The sequence below is a fragment of the Crocodylus porosus genome, unplaced genomic scaffold (assembly GCF_001723895.1).
Source record: "Crocodylus porosus isolate Cpor-Errol unplaced genomic scaffold, CroPor_comp1, whole genome shotgun sequence".
Taxonomy (NCBI): Eukaryota; Metazoa; Chordata; order Crocodylia; family Crocodylidae; genus Crocodylus; species Crocodylus porosus.
Window position 1 is genome coordinate 12050006 of NW_017728909.1, and position 18970 is coordinate 12068975.

At 43.8% G+C, this 18970-nt stretch overlaps 1 protein-coding gene across 1 annotated transcript in view; it reads left to right on the top strand.

Moving 5' to 3' along the window:
• The window catches only part of ST8SIA5 (ST8 alpha-N-acetyl-neuraminide alpha-2,8-sialyltransferase 5), a 51985-nt gene extending 38475 nt beyond the window's left edge, over positions 1 to 13510 (top strand). Inside the window, exons 6-7 of the mRNA XM_019531809.1 lie at positions 1835 to 1927; positions 3188 to 13510. Of these exons, the coding sequence (XP_019387354.1) occupies positions 1835 to 1927; positions 3188 to 3656 (562 nt within the window). The 3' untranslated portion in view covers positions 3657 to 13510. The remainder of the gene's footprint in view (positions 1 to 1834; positions 1928 to 3187) is intronic.
• The last annotated feature ends 5460 nt before the right edge of the window (positions 13511 to 18970 follow it).

An 18970-nucleotide genomic window follows, 5' to 3' on the forward strand; every position in this document is an offset into this window, starting at 1 on the left:
TCGTGGCCAAGCTCCCCACGCAGCACGGGGCAGTGGAGGCCAGTTGGGATCACCCCCGTACCAGGCAGAAGCTGGTGAGCACAGGGCTTTACTATTTTTTTTTAAGAACCGGAAAACCAGGCCAGGCAGGACAGCCATTGACAGGGCTGGGAGAGCAGGTGGGGGATGGGACCTGTTCAATTTGGAGATTCGGCCAATTCAGCAGTGGCTGAATCTCCGAATCAGATTTGGCTGAATCGATTCGGGGACAGGGATTCGAGTCACTGAATCGAATCACTGTCCCCCAAATCAGCTGAATCAGAAGTGAATACTAGCCACTTTGCATAGGCCTAATGGGAGACCTTATCAGAAGCCTTGCTGAAGTCAAGGTATACCACATCCACTGCTCTCCCTGTAGCTACAGAACGAGTCACATTGTCAGAGAAGGCAATCAGGTTGGTCAGGAGTGATTTGCCCGTGGTGAATCCATGCTGACTGTTCCTAATCATCTTCTCCTCCACGTGCTTAGAAATGGATTCTTAGAGAGTCTTGCTCCAGGTCTATAGTCCCCAGATCCTCCTTCCCTTTTTTCAAGATGGGCACTATATTTGCCCTTTTCCAATCATTGGGGACCTCTCCGTCACCATGAGTTTTCAAAGATAATGGCGGCAGCTGTGCAGTCACATTGACTAATTCCCTCAGCATCCTCAAGTGCACCCTGTCAGGCTTGTACACGTCCAGCTTTTATAAATCGTCTCTAATCTGTCCTTTCACCACTGTTGGCTGGTCACCTTCTCCCCAAACTGTGCTGCCCGGTGCAATAGTCTGGGAGCAGACCTTGCTTATGAGGATTGAGGGAAAAAGGCATTGAGCACTTCAGCCTTTGCCGCATGGCCTGTCAAAAGAGATCTGCTGAATTCAGTGGTATCGTGTTGAGGCCTGTGCTTACTTTAATACTGACAGGCAGACTTATGGGCAGGGGGATTTAAAACATTTTCTTCTTGCATAAGCAAATACTTATCACAAAGAATTGTCTATTTTATGTACTTACGGAAATATGTACTGTCGCCTAGCTCCGCCTACTGCCCAAACTGGCAAACTGCACTGAAGCATATCAGACGCGTGCGGAGAAGAAATGCCTGGGCAGGGACTATTGTTTTTTCATTTTCACGACAAAAATATCTTTGGAGTGAGAAGATTTCATAATTTTTATACAACGTATGTAACCATTAATTAGGTGGTCTATCAGCGTATAAACACCACTGGCTTTTTAGGAGGGCCTAAGTCACATATGTATCTTTGAAACGTTTACCCATTGAATGACCATCTGCCGAGACATAATGTTTTTCTGATTCAGTATATTGGATTTTTTTTGTAGTAAAGCATGGTATGTCCTGTAACTTCACTGAATTTTTTCAGAATTTAATTTTAGCTTTTGGGCCAAATGTATAAATAACCCATAGCATTACAGTTGACACTAAAGAACTCAATGTTTTTAGAGATTATTTTTACTGGAATTTCAGCCATATATTTCTGGACAAAAATATTATCAAAAGCAAATCAATGAACCATCAAGAGGGAAATATTATCAATGAGCAATGGACATTTCTACTAGAGAGGTTAGCATTCATCATAGCAGAAAAGAGTAAATATATTTCTTCTGACACCTACTAGCATCACCGGCTTGTTACCTGCAATACGCAGTTTGAACATCAGCACAGTTTGATCAGAATCTAAATTCACAGCATGTTTCTAATTTTGCTTCTTGGAACAAATGTTTAAACACGACTTCATTCTCTAGTCCTGAACAGCTGCAATGAAATATTTAACATGCTTGTTTACTTCTTTCCTTTAGATGCAACTTGCCTCCTATATCTGAGAAATATACAGTGGATGTTGGGGTGAAGACAGATGTTGTGACAGTCAATCCCAGTATAATTACTGAAAGGTTAAGTCATTTCTTTTTAAACCTCTCTAGACTTCCCATATCTTTGCAAAGCAAACAGAAAAATATCACTCAAATCTGTCTTCAGTGGTTTAAAAATCCTCCATTGTTAATCATGTATTTTACTCTTCCCATGGTAATTAACTGCAAGAAAAAATAGTTCCTGATTATTGTATCTAAACACTGTGATAAATAGCAGCACCTGGATTTGCATTTTAATACTGAAAAGTGGGTAGTTGATGAACTGAAATCACCTTAAGGGGAGCCCTCTCCTAGTCAAAAATGCCATGTGTACACTTCAGGAATAAGTCCTGTTTAGTAAGTGTATTAACTAAGCTAACACTTAATTATGTTTTTTAGATAAAATGTCGTGTTTAGTGTAAACAGAGAAACTTCTTTTTAATGCTAGTCAGTTTGAGTGCCAAGGGTTGTCCAAGGATACTAAATCTTGCTAATTAACCCAGGCTAATTAGCCAGTTTGCTAAACCCACTTCATAGTCCTAGTTTAGACTGGACATAGGGGCTTGATTCTGTGCAATGCTGGGATTCTGGCTATCATTCACCAAATCACGTAGGCATCTGCATATGTCCCATTATGGTAGGTACTGTATATATAAAGTTAAGCAGAGTCTTGTATGATCCTGTTGAATCAAAGACAGCGTTCCCATGTGTAAAGTCAATCATACAATAGGGGCCTTACTGTTAAATCTACTGTTAAATCACTTAGTCAATCTTTTCCTTCATTATGTCGCTGTCTATGAATAATCTGAGTGCGATAACATATATTTGATCAGATATAGGAATTCAGATATTTCATTAACTTTTCTGTTCTGATGTGCAGCTTATTTATTATTTTACATAACTCTATGCCAATAGGGGTTAATTATTTAAGGAATAGCTGATCAAAAAATTTAAAGATCTTAAAATGCCTGTATTTTGAAAGAAGAAAATAACATGCAACTGACCATGCAACGGTCACAGTGAACTTACTGATCCGGGGAAATAAGTTCCTAACTTTAAGTTCCTCTCCCTTTATGCCAAAATTTTCATATGAATATGTACCCCAGTTGCTGAGCTAAATATATTTTTCATTTTTCACTGGAACAAAAAGTCAACGGAATTTTTTGCAACCAGCTCAACTGAAAAATCAGGAATGAGTCACGCAACATATTTCCCCATCAGGATAAGAGTTTCTTGTTGGTTTGTTTAGTTGCGCTGAACCTCTCTGCAGCCAGATTGTCATTTGCCTTCTTGTACCTGCAGGTTCCATAAACTGGAGAAATGGCGCAAACCTTTCTACGACGTGCTCCAGGTTTATGAAAATGCGTCAGTGTTGCTGCCCGCTTTCTACAACACGCGCAACACGGACGTCTCCATCCGGGTCAAATACGTCCTGGATGATTTTGAATCTCAGCAAGCTGTTTACTACTTCCACCCGCAGTATCTCATCAATGTCTCGCGGTACTGGCTCGGCCAAGGGGTGCGGGCCAAGCGCATTAGCACGGGGCTGATTCTGGTGACTGCTGCCCTGGAGCTGTGTGAAGAGGTCCACCTGTTTGGCTTTTGGGCTTTCCCCATGAACCCCTCAGGGATTTTTATAACTCATCACTATTATGACAATGTCAAACCTCGCCCTGGCTTCCATGCTATGCCATCGGAAATCTTCAACTTCCTTCACATGCACAGCAAAGGTATCCTGCGGGTTCACACAGGGACCTGCAGCTGCTGTTGATGGTTGTGTCTTTTTCCTCCAGTGTAAAAGTGCAACAGGAACTTACCGTCTGTGTTTAGTGTAGAAGAGTTTTCTTACATCATGAGATTATGCAATAATTGTTTGATACAAATTTCTCAAGGCATTGCGTTCCACGGGAGCTGGGATAGCAGCATCTTTCCTGCTAGCTGAGTAGGGTTCACATTGATTCGGGTAAAGCAAAACGCTTGTGTCACAAGATATGCCCTGCCCTAGAAATCAAATCAAGAAAGAAGCACATTTCTAATAGGTTTTAGAGATCCACAAAGCACATCAGTGTAGGTGTCATTTCACTTTTGGGAAAAGCACCCAACTGAACTCACTGGTTGAGGAGGATTTTAGCACACAGCGGATGGCATTGCACAGATGCTTCTGAAGCAGACACCACTGGACATCGGCAGTTTTATTGAAACGTGGTTCTCATGCGTTCAGATTTTAAAAGGAAGTTCTTTATGTATTTGGGTAGTTCAACGGGCAAGTGTATAAGCTGTGATCTTTATTCCATCAGGTCGCACCGTATTGGTGAACACATCTGCTAGATGTGATACAGCCATGACGGTCATTTGATAAGAATTCAGACAAGATGCAGCGGGGGGTTAAACTCCAGTTCCCAGCAACTCTCACTATCAATATCAAGACTTACTGAATCAGTAAAAGCATCACAGATGCTTCTTCCCTGTGCCTCCCCCCCAACAAGTCTTCTTCTCTTCTCCAAATGCATCTGTCTTTTTCATAGATGTAATATTTCCTTCCAACCAAAAAGGCTAACAGTGTCTATGTATGTCTTCTTCTGCAGTCACCAGCTCTGGACTTCAGATGTTGTTTCCAATCTTGGGAATGCTTTGTCCCCTCTGAATTCTGCCAGTTCGTTTTCAAGCTGAACGGTGGTCTTGTATCTGTTGAGCCATCGAGATGATTCTGCATGATTTTGGCAGAATTGATGTTTTGGGACTCAAATGTCACAGAGCATGGGTGTGACTAAGGCTATTCTGAATATTTTGTTGATTTTGACGAAGTACCAGAACTGTGATGTGCTGTTGTATAAATTGTCTAGTTATGTCATATTTGTAAGTACCTCCTAGGAGGTCCTCATGGGGTGAGGGAATGATGTTAGGACACAATGGGAAAACTTAGTTTGATGAACATGAAAATGATGTACTTAAGGACCTCAGGTGTCTTAATTAGACACTGCTTTATGCTGAGGGCATCCTTAAAATTGTTATCCCAGTTAAGGCTAGTTTAGACTTAGAAGATTAACCAGTGTGAGTATGTCAGTTGTGTCAGGGGGATTGTTTTGCTTCCATAGGTAATGTGGTAAAAGCTGTAATGTAGATGCGATTTTCCTGGTCACAAAGGCATTGTGTATCATCATATTTAGAATAATATTAATATGTTATACTACATAATATATTAATAATTATATTTATTTTGGTTCTGAAACTGGTATAAACGATACTGGTATTTGTATTCTTATACTGGCATAATCATGTCCACACTAAGATGGAGTTTGCTGCTTTTACTATGCTGTTGTAATTGAAAAGGCAACATTTTGAAGTGCAGACAAGCCTTTAACCTGAAGCAAATGTTAGCATCCTCTGGCAGAGTATAGTTTTGTATAGTGATTATGGGTCTGTTAAGGGTAGAGGATAGTACCTGGGATCATGCTTTTCCCCAGGACTATCCAAACTTATAGCTGAATAGTTTAATATTTTTTGCAGGCACCCTACCTTTGTAAACTGTTGCCATACTGATTTAGCTACACCTTTTCTGGTCTACATGGAAGAGGCCTCCTTTTAGAGACAAGCCGAGTATGTGGAGGTTGGATCCAGAAAAGGTTTACTTAGCCATCTTCCTCAAAAACAGCACTTACCCAGGTCTGACAAGTTCTGTCCTTTCCCCAATCTATCCCACCACTCCCTCCCTTATTCCTTTATTCAAGAACTTTCTTCTGGTTGTCTGTCTTTAACGCATCAACTGGTCTCCTTCCAGCTATTTATCCTATTTCTACAGGTGCCATCAACTTAATTTCTAGGCCTTCTCAACTCCTGTCATCCCAGCGTCCACTTCTAACGACCCAGTTGATGTCAGAGATAAACTCTGCTGAATTCAGTAGTAGCAGTTTTTGGCCCTAATTCCACAGACACATCTACTGTCCTTCCTGTCTATTGGGCTCACAATCATTGGGTCGTTTTTCACTCTGTTTCCTTTTATTCAGGCTCATCAAATCCTGTAAATTTTGCTCCATGAATATCAGCAACCCTGCCATTAATACTTCCTGGTTCTCGCTCGCCCTGGCTATTGCAACATGCTCCTGTCTATTTTCCCTGACTTTTCCCCTCTCCCCTTTGGCCTGGACAAACAAAAGTGCTGCTAACATCGTTCTTGGTCTTGCTTCTGATCCTATTGACCTTCTCCCTAAGACCCCACTATGGTTCCTCAGCTCTTACTGTATCACATCCAGTCACCTATGCTGCACCTCTGCATGATCTTGTCTCTTTGCTCTCATTTCTCCTACTCCAGCATCCTCTTCCTATGCATTTCCCATGGCTGCCTGCATCTTCATAACTTTCTTTGCTTCATGCCTCCTTCAGCTGGGGCAGTCCTGCCCTCTTCCCCGACAATTCTCTCTCTTCATCATCTCCACGTCTTTCCACGCTTGATGTACTGTCCAGTGTTTTGTCTTGTCTAACTTAGATTTCAAGGGCTTTTATCAAGGAAAATGTCTTAATTGGGGTATGACTTGGGAGTTTTTAGATGCAGGTTATATGAATGTTTGTTTGTCTAGGGTGGCTTAGACAGAGATGACCCTCCCTGGGGGTTGGACGAGAGGGTCTCTGAGGTCCTTTACAGGCCAGTTTATCTTTGATTCTGTGGAGTGCTGTGTAAATGTATGTGCATTATATGTGATGATTAGTTTTGGGGTAAAATTTAAGTCTAAGCCAGAGTTTAGGGTTTTTAGTTTACAGAGATCTAATAAGCTCACAAGATGTTGTCTGCCTCCCTTTCAGCTTGAAGGCATTCTGTTTTGAAGCCCCTTTCCCATCCCGGCAGCTATCAAAATGGCTTACCCTACACACAAAACAAGGATTAAAAGAAAGTGAAATACAGCAGATATTATTTAAAAAGTCACTATTGACTAGCAGTGACCAGATGGTGATACTACTATAGTGCTCTGTGTTTGAAATAGGAAATGCAGTGATTTTTAAGGTCACAGTCTGGTGACATGAGGGTAATAGATTATAGATTTCAGAAGTCACAGGAGAAGAATAGCTGGAATCAGGCAAGATGCCTGTATTTGGGGGGTCCTGTGTTTCTTGCTGCCAGGCTGTAGGCACTGGAGGTGTATTACTTTTTAGTGAGCATTTCTTTGTAAATAATAAGTATGAAATTCTAAGCACAATGAGTGCGAATTGATGGATGTCTGAGTGCATGGTCTGAGTTGCCTTGATTTTGCATATAAAAGAAACGTGTGTCTTTGATGTGTTTCCTAAAATGATGTCTAAAGGGCTTTGATGATGAAAAGTGCAATGTAATCCAGTGACTAGGAGGTCAGGATGGGAATGGAAGGGGTCTGAGTTCTAGTCCCATTTTTGCTATAGATGGCTGGTCTAAATGAGATTAAACTGGGTTGAATTAAATTGGATTGAATGTCTGGGCCTTGGTTTGTCCAGTTGTGACATGGATATGACATTGGTCAGCTACTGTCTACAGGATACTTTGAGATCTAGGGTGAAAAGTGTTATGTAACAGCAGGTAGCATCATTAGAACATGCATAACATTGGTCGTCCTGACAGTATCCAGCAAACACCAATCAACTAATCTTCCTGATATGCAGATTGTCATGCCCTCTTATTAAAGCTGAAGAAACCAAGGCAAGAGTCAAGTAGATGAATTGCCTGAGGCCAAGGGGTGAGTCTGTGTGAGAGCTGGGTGGCCTTGTCTAGCCCACTGGAAAACAATGCCTCTCGTTATGCATTGAGATTTATAATAATGGGAATGATCCTGAAGCCCTTAATAGGATTCAGTCATTCTTTCTGAGCAAAGAGCGAGCAACTGAGTTCAGGATTTGGCTCAGTATTTCTGTGCTGTGGGTATCTTCAGAGGTATAGCAGCACAGCTCTACACCCAGGGCAGTGCTGGCTCCTATCCTGATTGTGTCTGGATTGTCAGCCACCACTGGGGTAATGGCTGCTTTTTCACCTGCCCATAAAAGCAGTGCCTGGGGCCGCTGCTCCAGTCACCCCTCCTCAGTTACACTACTGGGTATCTCCGGGGTGGAGGGTATTTTGTTCTGAATGAAGTGAACAGTGATTAGGAGCCTGACATATTGTGAAAGACACTAGTAGAAGAAGGAAAGCACTGGGAAGGTACCTGCAAGTAGGAAGATAATGGTGCAATTCTCCTTTTTCAATTTCAGTTTCAATTCACCTGGATTTTTAGGACAGAAACTTGACTCTTGGATAATAGATCTTCCTTTCCTTTGTTCATTTCACGTGAATGAATAATGTACCTAAAACAGTGGTATACTGTAAGAAGTACAATTTTGCTGTGTTTGGTGATGATTCTCTAATTACTCTATTTTTTTAGTGATTTAAGAATTAATATGCATGATGCTTCCAACCAACATAAAAGGCCCAGACCAGCAGTGTTCATCCAGGCAAAAACTTATTTTGGAGGAAATGGGTGGTTGATTTGTGTAGGGACTGTGGAACTTGGCCCCAAATCTATGCTTCTGAAGCTTTTTGTGTTGGTGTACATAAATGGGTGGACTTAGAGATATATGATAGCATATGGAGCCCATATATATATTTTTAAATAATTGTATTATATGTGGTTAGTCTATGATGTGAAATGTATGCTGTTTCCTTGAGAGTTTATTGTTACTTATCTTGTTCATTTTGAAGATTATTGCTGGAAAAGGGACTTAAAAAAAGTTCTTGGCATTTTTAAAATGCCCTGAATGGCATTTCTTTGTCCTGGGTTCAGGTCTTGCACCGGGCCCCCAAACCCCAGACAACTACCTGCAGAAAACAACGTCAAGGGTCACGTTGCAGGACTCTAGCAGTATGGAGCAGCTTTCAGGAACTAGGTCTGAGAAGGCCAAATTGTTCTCTGTGTAAATAAATGTCACAGAAGTGAATGTTCCTCTTCTACTGCTCATTGAGTGCTCATTGCTTGTGACATGTAACTGCAGAATGAGGTGTTCAGTGTTCAAACCAGCCAGAGTTTATGGCAAGGGTGGGTAAAATGGCAGATCTGGCCCGTGGTCGGACTCCATTTCCTAGCAGCCCCTGCCCATGTAGCTCTCGGCTGGTCTACGTGGAGACCCCGGGATCATACGACTGCAGAACTGGGGCTCTGCCCCAGCCTTGGCCCATTGCTGTTGGAGCCCCACAATCCTGGGGTCTCCACCAGCCCGGGGCTGCTCCGGGGCTGTAATCTTGGGGCGGTGACAGTCCAGGGCCAGAGCTGGGGCAGAGCCACGGTCCATTCCCTGCACGCCCTGCCCGTGAAACCCACGCTTGTCCCAGGGGGCACGTGGGCAGTGGATCTAACCCTAAACCTAACCCAAAAGGAGCTGCTGCCACAGGGGCTGCTGGGAAATGAAGTTGGCTGCGATTTTGCCTGCCCCGATTTATGGCGCAGCAGCCCTGCCTAATGTTGCCAGTTAGACAAGAGGACAAAAAGGGCTAAAAGACTGTTAGGAAAGCCACACCATTGCTCTTCTGTCTTTATTTTGTTTCCCAGTTTAATCAGTGTTAAGCTTCAGAAAACCAAGAAATTCCTGGTAGTTGATGGTATCTGGCTCCCCCACATCCAGTGAAAACAACAATAGCCACTGTTAAAGTACCCACTGTTTAAGCTTCTTTTTACACCTGGTACATCTGGCTGACCCTTGATGGCTGTAAATGCTTTTTTGAAGAAGACAGCTGCTGGCGAGTTGCACACCAAGGGCTCCTATACACAGGCCAGATGTTTGGTCCAACGTCTGCTAATTAGCACATATTGGAACAGACACAATTAATCAAGTTTGCTTGAGCATGTTAATTAACATGCTCCAGTAGCATCCATGTTATGTCTGTTCAGCGTCCCCGTGCGTCAGAATGGTGGCAGAGATGCCTTAACTAAAGCTTGTCGAACCAGCTTTAGTTCAAGTGCCTCTGCCACGATATTGAAGCGCAGAGCACTGAACACACGTGATGCTGCGGGCCCTTTAATGAGAGCAGCAATCAGAGCCGCTCTAACTAAAGTGCCCCCCTCATCCTGGAGCATGTGTGTGGATGCCCCAATATGCTACCTGCATGAAGGGGATCCTTTTCTATTTTAAACTATTGACATTTCACATGGAAAAGCCTGCAGTAAAAATCTGACTTGTCATAGCAGGAACTTGCTCAGCAATTTAGCATCACTCTGGGAGGTTAACGTTGACTCTTGGCCACCTTGCTGAGCATGAGAAGAGCAGGGACAGGGGCAGAGGTAATGATAATATTAGGAGTTATTTGCTGGGTCCAGATATTATTCACGTGAAATTCTGAGGGAGGCGGTATTAGGTTAACATTACAGCATAACAGTGGTAATTGGGCATTGGACACATGGGCTTACACAGGATGGCAATTCAGGATTGAGGGAGGGAAGGGTCAATGGGACTGCTCCTAAGGGTGCCAGTCATTTCAGGATAAGCAGTGTAGTCTCTTGCTTTCAGCTCTGTAGAGCTCATGTTTGAACCCTGGTGTTGATCAAATGTGATAGATCAACACCAGGGTAAATCCTCTTTTGTGTACTGCAGCATAACTTTTGTGATTCCACTAGTGCGTAGTAAAGTCAACTCACACTGCCTACAGGTCTCTCATCCCTGGGCTCCAAGATGCTCCTTGGAGGCTCCACCACATGTCAGTACCTGGGAGTTATCTAGGGCAGGCAAGTAAGCCCATGAGCTTCACTGAAGAAACCCTAGGGAGAGGGTAGCAGGTTGTAGTGATGACTGTTGCAGGAGCACTACATTTTGGAAGCTGCAATAACAACTGCATAGTTGGTGCATGGTGCTTGTATGGGAAAACGCAAGTTTGATGTTGACAGCCCGCATGCACAGAGGGAATCATTCACCCAGAGTGATTGAGTGATGTGTAAGAGGGGCAGAGAAACCCAAACGGAGAGATGCATTGTACCACGAATACTTTACACTGAATGGGTGGGTTAGTCAAATCAACGGGGACTGTGGCTTCTGTTTGTAGTGCAGCACAGAGATAGAGTGGTCCTTCCTGTAAGATTTTATGCTGTGCTCAATGAGTCAGTGCTTTCTGAAGTTGGTGTGCGAGGGGGTTCCTGAATAAACACTGCTGGAAAGAGCGGCTAGGGGACTTGCTTCTTCTCTGGGCCTTTTGTGGCATAGACCTTTGCAATCAGAACCCTGAATTTACAAAATGATACAACCCTGAGGATAACCCTGCTTTTCACCTGGCTTACATCTCATTGTGCAGAGAGCTCTGGGACTTTTGCACATGACTTAAAAGGGAAACCATTGCAAAATTCTGCAGCCCTTATTCTGCCCAATCTCCCCTTGGAACGTGGAAGTCGCTAGGAGCTTTGCTTGACTCTGGAATAAAAGTCCAGGCCGCAGTGGGCATTAGTAGGCATCGTTATGCCACAGGCCAGATCCATAGCCAGATGATGTATGGAGTCAAGGGGATGGGATTATGAGGGCAATCACAGGACTGAGCCCTGATTGCAACGGTGCAAGCAGCTTATCATTTCTCAGCCAGTTGTATAGATTGTAGATATTGGATAGTAGCACTACAGTGTTTTTAATTGTGTGTGTGCAGACAAGAAGCAAATCTTACCTGGGGCAGAAACTTTGCATATCTCCCTTTCTCCTCCAGATTTCTGCACCTTCATCCCTGGGAAGCGTCGTATTTCCAAGCCATCTATGCAAAGCATTTCAAGGAGATAGCGTAAATTGCCATATACAAAATCGCAGACACTGTAAATACTAATCAGGCTTCCCGACCTGATTGGGTGCATGTAGGAATCACATGCCTTGAGGAAGGGGCCATTTCCTTGCTTGTATCCGCGTGGCGTTCCTTGGTGATTCTAAGGCAGGGGTGCTCAACCTTTCAGCCCCATGGGCCAGATGAGGGGTGTGGGCTGAATCAGACCCCTCATGCTAGAATTGGGCCCTGGAGTCCTGCACCACCTCTGCCCACTGGGATCAGGCCCCAAAGCCTCCTGCCACCCCTGCCCCCTCCTGCGTGCTGAGATCTGGCTCTGGTGGGTCTCGTGTCACCTCTGCTCATCCCTATATACCAGGATTGTCACACTGCACTCCCAATTTAGTACACAGGGCAATGACCTGCGAGGCTCCCCATGGACCTGTGGGGAACTCTATGGGCTGGATGATATGGTGCTGGGGGCCAAATTTAGCCCACAGGTTGAGGATTGAGCAAACCTGTTCTAATGGGTTTGGGACAAGGCTGCAATCTCCCTCCTTCAAAGTCCTCAGGAGGTTTGCAGTTGGCTTCTGTGGGGCAGCAACAGGGTCTCACAACTGTAAGTTAAAGTTATAGATGAATGGATAACATATCACTGGAAAAACCACGTCAGTATTATGCTGTGATCCTTGTAATGGGAATGGGCAATTTGGCGTAAGCGTGTCATTTGCATGGTGTTGGAAAATCAACAGCAGTTGTAGTTAGGGAAGTCCTTTTCAGCAACCCTAGGGGAGAGCAGACTGTGCGCTGGTATGACAGTGCAGGGGTCTGACATTTCATGCCTTGCGCACATCAAAATCCCATAGACTGCCCTGCATATGTGGGGTACATTTGGGATGCAGGCGTGAGCCTTACTGGGAAACAGGACATACAAAAACCTGCCTTGAATGTACGCATGGGGCTGGAAGCTTGTAAATAAATGACTATGCTACTGATATGTCCGAGTTCCCTTTAGAAAGCCATACATGTTCTCCATGTCAGTTGTTTGGTGAGCTGATGTGCATCCTTTTAACACCCCCAGTCATTGTAACAAGTTAGTGCACACCATGGCTACAAGTTCATGCAGCGGATAACCAGATAACATGTTGGATGGATCTTAAAACTCGCATCCTCTTGGACTCCTGAGAGGAATCAAGGCATTGAAGTCTCTCCGCTGCCCCATAAAGTTTGTATATACCATAATTAATACCAACTTTATTGGTAAGGAACACCCAGCATTGGCAATGACACGCTGTTGGTTGCATCACCGGATCCTGTAGAAGTGCTGCATATGGGAGACCCTGCGACTGAACCTTGCAAGGAAAACTGCTTGCTACTGGTGGTGACCTTTGTTTCTTTGCTTAGGGTCTACATCTTGCAAAACGTTGTAAGGTCTCTTATCAGATGGCAGCCTAAGTGAAATTGTAGTGTGTTGGACAGAGACCATCACACAAAGGAAAAGAGAGAGGGAAAAATGCTGGTTCAATGTCCTCCATTGTCATCTGATAGAAACAAATATTCCAATCCATTGGAACAAATGTCTGTGTCTTCAAGCTAATGGATGTGGGCTACTATTAAAATAAACTCTGTTCCTGTTTTCTGTCATGTTTAGGTGGGGGAAAAATCAACTTGATTTATGCCTACTTGTTAACAACCTCATGCTCATGGATTCTTGGTTTACTAAAATCTTCCACCTTGTAATTTTTGCTTATTGTTTTTGTAGCTGTACTCCAATTGTGATAGAAAGCCTATCAATTGATGTAAGCCATAACTAAAACAGTAATCAGGGTACTTTTTTTGGTCTGTGTCACTGTGTTTGAAAGACAATTTAACTCAGTCCAATAAATCAGTCTAACAGTTTCATTTTAAAAGCACTTTGTGCCATTTTTTTTTTGTGATTCCATATTAACACGTATTTTTTTCAGTCCATGGTCTCTGAACTTAGCCAGACCGTCAGCTGAGATAAACTGGCTTGGATAAATGAAGACGGGCATTTAAATCAGCAGGAGAGTGAATAGTGTCACCGTTGAATGCTGCATGGTAAGTTCTGGATTGGAGCCTTGAGCACACCTAGACAAGACAGTGTAATGCAAACGGTTGCTCCCAGCAGTCCTAAAATAACCGCTCAAAAACCTTTGTGATCTACCCCCTCCCCACATCTTCCTCCTTTATGTGTGTATCTGTGATGGTGCTGTGCATGTAGTACTCTGGCACCTCCCATCAAATTATGAGCAACATCTTTTCTGTCTGAAAAGGGCTGTTGTCTCTATGCTCTCTTGTCTGAGATTTGCTTCTGGAAGTGGGATTCATTCCTTCTGGTTGCTCTGTTGCCAAAACCCCAAACAAACCAACTCCCCAAACCAGCTTTTTTTCAGGGTGTTCTGCAGCTGCTCTCAATCCAGCTATTTGTGCAAATAAAGGGATTTTGCCTTATGTTCTAAAATAAGCTACTTTGGTGTACAGATTTTATAGGGGACCTCTGTATAGAGAGGTGGACAGGGACCTGCAGGTCATGTCATCCAGCCACCTGCAGATATGCAGGATTGGGTATGCCAAAGCAGATGCTCCTCCAACCTTGAAAGCCTTCAGTGAAGGAGATCCCACAGCTTTCCTAGATAGTGTTTTCCACTGTCTTACTGTTCCAACATCTGGGACGTTTTCTCTGAGTTTGGATTTAAATCTGTTCTGCAGTAGGGACTTGCTGCCTTGTGTCCTTGTTCCAAGGGAGAATAATGTTTTCATCTTTTTATAGCAGATATTTGAAAACTACCAAAATGCCCCTGCCCGAATCTCCTTTATCTTCTTTGTTACCCACCTTCACACCCCCTTCAGGTTCTCTACATCCTTCTTATAACATAGTACCCCAAACTGGACCTAATACTTCAGCTAAGACGGGGCGGACAAAATGCAGCCGGCCAGGCCATTGCATCTGGCCTGCGGCACCCCCCAGAAATTTAGAAAATAAATATTAATCTGCCCCTGCCTGCCTGTCATGCAGCCCTCAATGGCTTGCCAAAACTCAGTAAGTGACCCTCCACCTGAAATAACTGCCCACCCCTGAGCTAAGACCTAACAGCACTGATCCATTATTAGTTGCTTTTTCCTTGCTGCTGTTCAAACAATAATGTATCTATACCGTGGTAATGTGAACTCATCCACTTTTCTCCATCTTCCCTCTGAGAAGCATTTAACTAAAGCTCAGCTACATGTCCACCATATTCCCCTCTTCCACCGAACTAGTCACCTGCTCAAAGAAGGAAATCAGACTGATTCAGCATGATTTTTGTCTTATTGGCTGCTAGTGATCGCTTGTTCCGCCTCCAGGTATTTACCACTTTACTATATAATTTACTCTAGAAACAGCCCAAGTTGGTCTATCATTTTCTCTGTTTTCTTATTTTATCTTTATAAAGATGGGTGTACAGATATTACAGGTACCCTTTGGGGGTCTCACACATCATCAAGGTATTTGCAAATATTATTGCCAGTGATGGCATTGTTTCTTCAGCTGGTTCCTTTAGCACCCTGGGATGAGTGCTTTCAGATCCTACTGACTTTAATTCATTCAGATTAATGGAAAGTGTTCTGGTGCATTCCTTACCATGCTCTACATCCCTCTGCCTTCTTTGTCTATGCTCATTTTGCTAGTCATCTGCTGGCAGTTCACTTTCTTTTGTGAAGACTGAAGCAACAGAGACATTTTGCATCATCACTGTCTTTATGTCTTTCAGTGATGGTTCGCTTTCTTCTTTGAGCAATAGTCCCTGCTTCTCTGATCCTTTTCATCTGAGCTATTCAGTGGACCTGCTCTTGTTGTCTTAATAGCGCTTGCTGGTTGTAACCTATTTTTTTGCCTTTGCCTTCCTGATTCTGTTCCTACAAATTCATGCTATTCCTTTGTGCATTTTGTATGTGTGACAGCCTTCCTTCTGTTGCCTGCATGCATCTCTTGATTTGCAGAGAGTTAAATAGTTCTCTGTCCAGACACATTGGTTCTTGCAGGGGTTTTATAATCTTTCCTCTGCATTGGACTAACTGGATGCTGAATCTCCAGTATTGTATCTGAATACTTCTAGAAGATTTGGTCTCATCCTGATCCCTGGGGTGGGGAATGATTTGAGCTGGAAGGCCTGTTACCTGAAATTACCAAGCCTAAGTTTACCAGATCTTACCCTATGGGAATTTGTCTGTTTTCTAAGTCTTCTTTCTCTGCACTAGTAATATGCTCATCATTGCTGCCTCAAAGCACCATGTAAGTCAAGACAGTTTGTTTACCGTTAAGTAGTTATCTGCACTTAAACAAAGAGTGCTGTCAGATAGCATTACCGTTATCCGCACTGAAAAAACTAAATCTCGAAATTGTATCACACTTAAGTAATATTGAGCAACCCACAACGTCATCTTGGATTTAATTTTAGATATTCCCTGGGTGCAGTATTGAGCAGGGAGAACTGCTCGGTATATTGCCTGAGCAAACCTATCAGCTGGCAATTTCTGATACAGGGATCAGTAGCCAAATAGTTAACAGTGATCTGTTAGGTGGTTCAATCAGGCTGGAAAACTAATACCTTGAATAGGTTAACAGGGGAAAGCTTATGCCTCCCTAGATGTGATTTGTTTGGTCTGGGTAAAATTACAAGCTGCACAGCATCCACTTAGTGCATCAATGGTATTTTCACAAACACTACAGATAAAGCATCATATTTAAAGCTTTTTTGAGACTTCAGGAAATTCTGCGGGAAGACCATCCTTTTTTATTTTTATGGAAGTCAGATATTTTCCATGCCCCTGGGTTTCTATTGTTCTGGGTTACAAACAACTGAATTAGAGACCAGTAATAGAGCCGATGCCATCTCAGCGTTAACTAACTGTGCCATTATGAAAAAACCTGAAATTGCTCTGGAGAAGTAGAATTATGATGAATGCTGGAGGAATCAGCTCTCATTCTTGCTGACATTAAAACTGATGGGTGCACTTCCTTCCTACAGCTGCTTGTGATTATTGTTAGTGATTATTCAATCAAGAGGAGGAAACATGGAGAGGAAGGGAATGAATAGACAAACTTGCTCCGTATGATATAATTGCAGTCTATCACATTACAGACTGCTCGCTAAGCAAGCAATCAAGAAAAGGTTCATCTTTCGATTGCAGGATCTGCAAAATATTATTCCTCATAGCCACGTATGCCACCCGTCATGTACATCAAGGGAATCGATCGGTGGAAGCGCTGCATCCAGAGAGGAAATCAGGGCAGATGCCTCTCCCTCCTCCTGCTGTGGGGACCAGCTCCAGCCACCTGCCCCATTGGAAGTGGCTATAGAAGGTCATCCTTAACAGGGCTGGTGTTGGGCTGTATAGCCACGATCTCCTTTTCTCCCATAGAGGGACACATCCTTGGGGCAGCAGGCAGCTCAAAAGAGACTCAAGCCAGGAGGCCAGGGGTGGTTAAGGAGCCTATTAAGCTAAGTAAGGACACCTGGACAGGTCTCTCTCCCTCCAGGCAGCAGCCGGGTGGCAAATAAAGGCAGGATTTTAGGAATATAAACCCAGGCTCCAAATTGGGAGGCAAGGAGGGTTTTTACCTTGCAGGCGGTGGGCATGAGAGTGAGAGGAACCCCAGCAGGTGGGGAAGGAAAGCTTCAGTATCTCCAGATAGTGGTAACCTTGGCTGTGACCCAGGAGGATTGGAAGTAGCTTGTAACGAGGGGATTAACCCCTTTGTTCTTATTCTTTGTATTGGACTTGAGTTTTCAGGACTGGAGGGTGGGGGGTGGCTGCAGGGGTGGAGAAGGCCGCGAGCAGGGCACCTGGCATGCCGTCTGCTGCACGGCTGAGATCTGGAGAGCCAGGACCCAAAACGGCAGACCCGAACTGAAGGGGCTGGGGCCTGAACAAGGGCTGGGGCCTGAAGCCCTGTGGAGAGAGAGCATGAGGGAGAGAGTCCCCACAAAGGGGCAGGGGAACAGAGTCATCAGCAGGGATCCTGGTTTCTCCAATTTAAAAAAAATCCCTGTTTTTTGGTTAAAACCTCAAATCCACATTTTCCATGATTTAAGCGAAACACCACTAATATACAGATAAATAGATAGTGGTGTTTCATTTTAACCATGGAGAAATGTGGATTTGGGGCAACTTTTTTGCAACTGAAAAGTGGGGATTTTCTTAAATCAGAGAAAACTAGGATCCTTGGTCATCAGTGAGGTGTGGGCATAGCTGTGGGGTGGCAAGAAGGCCACAACAATAGCCCTAAGGCACCAAAGGAAGGGCTAGCCCCGTCTCAAGGGCAGCCTCCCTCGGCATACATACCGATTACCATCAAGTGGTGGCAGGCGAGCAGCAGGAGGCAGAGCAGGTTGGGGAACACAGTCGGGAAGAGGTGGGGACTAAAGCCCAGCCCTGCTTCTCTATGATTCACTTTGGGAAAACTGGAAAATGAGACCCCTAAATGTGAAGGGAAGGGGGGGAGGCCTCTCCCAAACCTTCCTATCACCACAGGAATCCCAGTTACGCTCCCAAGGTGCTACACCTTTTTTTTTTTAAAGAGCCTCAGCCCTACTCCTTTAGTCAGGGACACTATCTTCTGATCTGGATGGCATTTTACAGCTCGCTTGCTACTTAAAAATAAGTATTATTTCCCATTCTCTCTCTCTCCCCTGAGACTGGAGCATTTTGTCAACACTGATCACTTATTAAATAGAAATGGGTTTCCCAGGCCCCGGACACACACCTTCCTTAGCTTCCCCCTTACCTAGCATTAGGTGCTATAATTATTTCTGTGGTTATGCCACCGGGCTTCTAGCACACTTACCACTGCTCCAGGAAGAGATTGCTTCATCAATCCTGACTTATCTACATCCCACCACAGCATAACATAGCATGGATTGCAGCAATGATCTGTTTTCCTGTGCTGCTTTTCCCAGTGGAAAAAGATAGTGAGCAATATTCAAAAATAAAGGGAAACATGTTTTGTTTTTGAGAAGTGGATTAAAAGGAGGGTGGAAACTTTTTTAGTTTTATTTTTTTTCTATTAATGAGCCATCCTCAAAACTTCTGATTACCCTGCTCATGCATCATAGTACTTATTTGCTTATCAAGGATATAGCAAGACCAAATCCAAGACTCCCAGTTGCACCCCTAATTCTGCTGACCTCTAGAAGAACACTTGCTGAAATCCACTGCTAAGGAAACAAGCGAATAGGAAAAAAGATAATGCATGGAGGGTAAATGCAAGAAAAACCTTGATCCAGCGGAGGTAGATTGCTAACTCCCATCAGGTTCACACTTTGGTCTGAATTGGGTATGCAGAACAAAATCTAGTATGTGTGGCGGGG